Below are 6,825 nucleotides of genomic sequence, written 5' to 3' on the forward strand. Positions count from 1 at the left end.
GGGGGGGGGGAGTGAGGTGGACCGTAGTAGACGATATTTTCCCCAAGGTGGACACTCAGTGGGACTGGACGTGAGACCCACATGGTCTCCATGTGAGCTTCTTAACCACGCCGCCATGCCCATACCACTCAGAAACCAGTACAGAATACTCAGCACATATTGTCATCATTTATTATCTGACCGATTCCCCACCCACCCACACCTTACTCACTCCTGAGTAACAACAAAGGGGTGAATCATGAATAGACCTGCAATAAATATCAACCCTTTATTCTGCACCAAATGCTGTTTTTTCGTTTTTGTTTGTAAACATTAACACCAGAAATATATGATGTGATACACCTGTATGTATGGATGTGTATGTGTGTGGAGGAGGCTGTTGAGTGCGCTCAGGGTTAAATCAATAAATATCTATGAATGTAGGTGACGATTCTTCTCATGTCCAGCAATAGAAAGTTTAATTGCTCTGGGGAAAAAAAAAATGAAATCTTCCTGTAGCTGAACAAAAGAAAGCGAGAAAGAAAAAGTTAAAGTAACAAGGAAAGAGAAGAAAACCTACAGAGAGAAAGAGAGAGAGAAAGAGAGAGAGAGAGTGAAGGACAGACAAAAGTATTAAGCATGAAAGAGGGAGAGCATGTGTGTGTGTGTGTGTGTGTGTGTGTGTGTGTGGTTGTGTGTGTGGTTGTGTGTGTGGTTGTGTGTGTGTGTGTGTGTGTGTTTTTTCTCTCTCTCTCTCTCTCTCTCTCTCTGATCCAACTTGAAATTAACCTTTTTTTTTCTCGTTTTTCTATTTAAAACCAGAAACTAAATCTTCAATAAACAAACCCGAAGACATAAACCTGTTTTTTTCTTTGTTTTTTGTTTTTTTGGAAACGATTTTATTGGCGTTTTTTTTTATTAAATTTTCCTTTCTTTTTTTCTTCTTTTTTCTTTTGATTTCTTTGTTATTATCAGATTGGCGTGATTGTGAGAACGGCAGTTAAAATGTTTCTGTGACAATTTTTTGGGGGGCTTTACTGTTCTGAGTTCAAATCCTGCTATGATGGAGTCATTCTCGTCTTTCATCCTTCTGGGGTTGGAAAATAAATATGCCATTCAATAAGTTGTGGCTTAGGACAGGGGGGGACAGCGGGGAAGGGGGCATCATAATCCCCTGGACTCAAGACTGGAGCTTGACCCAATTTCCATAGCATTTAAGGGACAAAGAACAGAACCCTACCCCCACTGAACAAGAGACCAGTGCACCCCAGGGTCAACTTCCCAGTTATTTGTTGGTACTCATTTACAGTTGAGTGAACTGAGGCAATGGGAAATAAAGTGTTTTGCTCAAGAACACAATGTACTACCCAACCTGGGAATTGAAACCATGATCTTGTGATCAGGAGTGCACCACCTTAATCACTAGACCCTGCAACTTCACATTCAAGAATTGGGATTGCTATATTCTAGTGTTACCTCCCATGCCCTTCCCTTGAGATTTCTGGCTTTGTCCTTGTGCCTATGTAAGAAATTATTATTATTATTATTATTATTATTATCTTTGAGTGAGAGAGCAGCATATGCCATCAGAGTGACACTGGGGTAAAATATACAAAGCCCATTATACCCATCATTACTACCCCCCTGATAAGGGTACACCAGGCACATGCATCACAACCATATGTGCGTGACCTTGCAGGTGGGGCCCAGTTAGAATCTTCTTCAGGTTGAGTAGCCCATCCCACTCAAAAGGTCCCTGAATAAGGATTGTTTAAGGATGTTGAGCAAAACAACCATGTTTCCAAAGGTGAATTATTCAAACCACAAAGAATTCCTCTCAACACATGGCTATGATGCTCCCCCACTACTTCTGCTCATGATCAGAGATGCACATATCGTCAGCCTCCAAGGGACATGCTCAACTGGTTACGGCTAAACAACTGACAAGCAAATCTGTGGTATTGAGTAGAATATTGGCTGTAGTCCATCTTTTATACCAAGACAAAACAATGTACACGATAACACATCCAATCAATTAAGATCAGAAACCATGAGAGCCACTGCCTGGTACTGCATCAGGGCATTTATTATGCCCTGATGCAGTACCAGGCAGTGGCTCTCATGGCTTCTGATCTTAACTGATTGGAAGTGTTATCATGTACATTATTTCATCTTGGTATAAAAGATGGGCTACAGCAAATATTCTGCTTGTACTGCATCAGGGCATTTATTATTATTATCATTATTATTATTATCAGCATCATTATTATTATTATTATCATTATTATTATTATCATTATTATTATTATTAAGGTGGCAAGCTGACAGAATCATTATCACGCTGGACAAAATCCTATCTTTCCTTCAAACTTTGCTTTTGTCTCATTTATTCAAACTTCCAAAGAATCCCTCTCCACACATGGCTATGATCCCTCCCCACGCCACAATACTCCTGCTCAAGATCAGAGATTCCCATATTGTCAGCCACCGAGGGACATGCTCAACTGGTTATGGTCAAGCAACTGACAAGCAAATCTGGAGTATTGAGCAGAATATTTATTTCCTATAATGATATTTCTGCCTCAGCAAATCAGTGCTGAATCTGTCTGAAATGTAATGGAAAATAGGTCAGTTTCGAAACAGGTCAGAAAAGTAAAGTGTGAAGGGAATAGTAGTCATTTCCTTTGATTTCTAGATTGAAGCAAATGGGAAAGAGCACTTACTAACCGAAGACAAAAAGAAATGAAAATTTTCTGACAAACTGTTATTATTATTACTACTACTACTACTACTACTATTATTATTATTATTATTATTATTATTATTATTATCATTATCATTATCATTCATTCATACGCCACTTTAGTTATCAGGGATCCTCTCTTGAGGTTTGATGACACCAAATCTCCTCAAATCTCAAGGGTCATTCTTAGGATTCTTACCAAATACAAGATGGCACTTTCTTTCCAGTTCTCTTCTGGAAGAATAAGTACCTTTGTCTTTCGTCCTTTTGGGAGGGTCAATAAAATAAAGTACCAGTCAGGTACCGGGGTCAATGTAAACCAGACTTACACTCTGCCCTGATTTGAAATTTGAAATTGTTTGAAATTATGGTTTGTTTGAAATATTTATATAGACGCACACATACATATGGACACTCATACAAGGATACGTATATCTAAGGGTACATGTACTCACAAAGATGTTCACATATGCACAAATACAAGGATTCACAAAAGAAAAAACACATGCACATGCAGACACACACACACTCACACATACACAGAAGGAAACACATGCATACACACAAGGACACACATATACTTCCACATATGAACACACACACACACATTCACGCAAGTGCATACACGTACATAGACACAAGGACACACACATTCACACAAGTCCATACACATACATAGACACAAGGACACACACACACATACACACAAGGACATACACACATACACACAAGGGCACATACACACATACACACAAGGACACACACACATACACACAAGGACACACACACACACATGCACACAAGTGCATACACAGACACACACACACAAGGACACAAACCTATGCACTCAAGGAAACACATACATACACACACAAGGAAGCACTCACACATACATACACACAAGGACACACACACACACACACACATGCACACAAGTGCATACACAGACACACACACACAAGGACACACACACAGAGAAAGAAGCAACTTTCACACACACATGAACACTCTCAGGATGAAAGAAGAAATAGGATATAAAAAGAAAATAAATCCGGTTCCTGTACACAACAAAATAGTAAAAATTATAAAACTAACGACAATAATGAATGAAATAATAATGATAATAAAATGATGTGAACGAAAAAGAATGAAAAGAAAATAAAAAGAAATATCGGCGACAAAAGAAAGAGTGTGAATAAAAGAAACAGAGAGAACTAGAGTTTTAATAAGCACTGATGGTGTCAGTGGTGACCGCTGGTGGTTGGTGCACACAGATGCTTGATTTGAGTATAATATGAGGGGAGGAGCTTGAATTCGGTTTCGGTGATGTAATGTCAAAAAATAAGAATGCAAAACAATAAGATCGGTTTTTCTGTGGGTGGCAGTGTTTAAACAATGTCTCGTTGCAATTGGTGCTGATTTTCAAGTCACATGGTACTCATTAACTGATCATTTAAGAGCAGCCGGATATATCGGAGAAGTTTATTTGATTGCAGATTGGCTGACTAAATGTTGCATTGGCTCACCTAACAGCAGTGCAGTGAGAGATTTAAACTGCAGTTGTACAGTAACTTAATTAAAAGCAGTGAAGTGGCTTAATTAACAACAGTGCAGGGACTAATTTTGCAGTGGCATAGAAACAAATCTTGTTGCAGTTCATTGAAGTACCTAACAGTGGTGCAGTGTGTAATTTTACAGTTGTGCAATAACTAATCTAACGACAGTGCAGTGCCTAATTCTGAAGTCCTTCAATAACATTTAATAGCAATGCAACTGCACCTCGCAGCAGTGCAGTGATTAATCTCATATGTGCAGTGACTTACAAAAACAGTTGTGCATTTGCTTACCTTACTGCAGTGCAGTTTGTAACTTAACAATCGTGTCAAGACTAAACTAACGTCACTTGGCTAAAAGACAAGAAATTTCGCTCATTTTTTTGGAAATACTCAAAGATTTTACTATTACCAGTGGAAGAAAATAATTTCGGAGAGAAACAAAGGCCAGAGAACGTATCGAAATATCAGAGTCTTCTGTAATATACACACATGTACACTTGTATATATATTTGCAAAACAGAAATGTATCTATATAAAGATATAGAAATATGTGAATGTATAGATGTAGATTGAGATTTCAGGAAATTGCAGAAACAGAAAGCAACAGACTTTAAGAAGGTCGTTTAAAGAAATACAGAAAAGGGTTCTACTTGGTCAAAAAAGAAGCACAGGAAAAAATTTTGGTTGATTAAATTTTATCCAAGGTTTTTTTTTCTCTAGAAATAACATTAATATTGTTATTAATATATTTGACAACACTATCATCAACATCATACAAAGGACCAGAAGAAAATGGTTGTTCCCTGCAGAAGCTGAAAAGGCCAACGCAACAACAAGAACAGGAAATTATTATGATAGTGAGGAAAAGGTGTGTGTTGAAGGATTACGGAGTAAGGTTGGTCAAATAAGAAGAACAGCAGGAAACAGAGGAAACGGTCTGAGCTTTGGAGAAGAATTGAATGAAGTGACACAGCATAGAAGAAGAACAAGAACAAGAAGATTGGTAGAGTGAAATAAAGAGAGAAGAAAATAAGAGGAGCAGGAGGAGAACGGGATAAAGATTTAAAGAGGAAAATCAAAGAAGGAAAGAAGAATAACAAGAAGAATAATAAGGACATACAACAACAACAACAACAACAACAACAACAACAACAACAACAACAAGAAACACTGCAAAGGGAAGAACTAAACTGACCCCCCCTCCTGGCAATAAGAACATTAATTGGAAGAAGGACAAAGTCAAGTAAAAACCAATTGAAGCAGAAGGAGTTTGAACCAAGGTGGACCTAACCAAACTGAGCTAGACCCAACAGAACCAAGCAGGACCAGGATTATGGGTGCCCAATTGGATAACAGTCATTCCATACCAAATTATCTTTCTGGTTAACAATATATATACATTTATATATAAACATACTTATACACACACACACACACACACACACAGAGGCATACCTCAACTTACATCTCTTTCGACTTCAGTCCACCCTCACACCACCTCTTCTCTGCTTCAGTCACTAGGCTGTGGCCATGCTGGGGTACAGCCTTGAAGAATACTTAGTCAAAAGAATTGACACCAGTGCATATTTTTTGTTTAAGCCCTGTGCTTATCCTATCAGTCTCTTTTGCTGAACCGCTAAGTTACGTGGACATAAACACACCAACACTGGTTGTCAAGTTGGTGGAGTGGGGTGACAAGCACAGACATAAAGGAATGCTCACATTCACACACAAATACAGAGTTATATATATACATACATACACACACACACACATATATATATATACACACGTACATATATACATAAATAAATACAGATGTATGTGTGTGTGTGTTTGTGTGTCAGGCATCATTCAGTTTCCGTCTACCAAATTCACTTACAAGGCTTTGGTTGACCCATGTCTATATTAGAAGATACTTGCCCAAGGTGCCACACAGTGGGACTGAACCCAAAACCATGCAGTTGGGAAGCAAGCTTTTTACCACGCAGCAAGCTTCAACTTCTCTCAAATTATCCTTCAGTTTATTAGTCCTCAACAAACTTATTTAGAAATAGAAGAATTTAAACACAAACCACCAAAAGCCATCACTGAAGTGGGAAAACAAATAGAATACATGTAAAAAAGTATAATATAGTGCTTGCTCCGAGTCATATAGAGTCACTCATAAGGTTAGTTTTCTGGGTTCTGTAGCTTATATGATTCCCCAGTGTATGGGACGACGGTCCAGCACAGTGTAGCATTTTGCTCAAAAACACAACACGTCACCCAGTCCAAGAATTGAAACCACAATCCTACGATCATGAGTCCAACAGCTTTCTGTATGGTCTGCCCTCATTACTCTGTAAGGAGCATAGAGTTGGTTTCCCAGTTTGTCTGGTGTGCACGGGAGTGCTGAAAAGTTACTGGGCTTTGAGTGAAAGAAAATACAAGAGGATAAGTTATGATTTCATTCAACATATTCCTTTCTTGCCATTCACACACTTATTGCAGCGGTCCTTCAGTTTTTCTAAGCCCATAAAAGAACTCGTTAGGTTGAGCCTCCAG

At 38.5% G+C, this 6,825-nt stretch overlaps 1 protein-coding gene across 3 annotated transcripts in view; it reads left to right on the top strand.

Annotated features, from left to right (window-relative positions):
- LOC106878799 (uncharacterized) overlaps positions 1–6,825 on the top strand; it is a 38,600-nt gene that overhangs the window by 20,745 nt on the left and 11,030 nt on the right. Inside the window, exon 1 of one of the 3 annotated variants that reach the window (XM_052976970.1) lies at positions 4,128–5,660. The exons of the other annotated variants lie outside the window; for them this stretch is intronic. Within the exon in view, the coding sequence (XP_052832930.1) occupies positions 5,612–5,660 (49 nt within the window). The 5' untranslated portion in view covers positions 4,128–5,611. Of the gene's footprint in view, positions 1–4,127; positions 5,661–6,825 lie in introns of those variants that run through there. 3 annotated transcript variants of the gene reach the window in all.

This window comes from Octopus bimaculoides, chromosome 26 (assembly GCF_001194135.2).
Source record: "Octopus bimaculoides isolate UCB-OBI-ISO-001 chromosome 26, ASM119413v2, whole genome shotgun sequence".
NCBI lineage: Eukaryota > Metazoa > Mollusca > Cephalopoda > Octopoda > Octopodidae > Octopus > Octopus bimaculoides.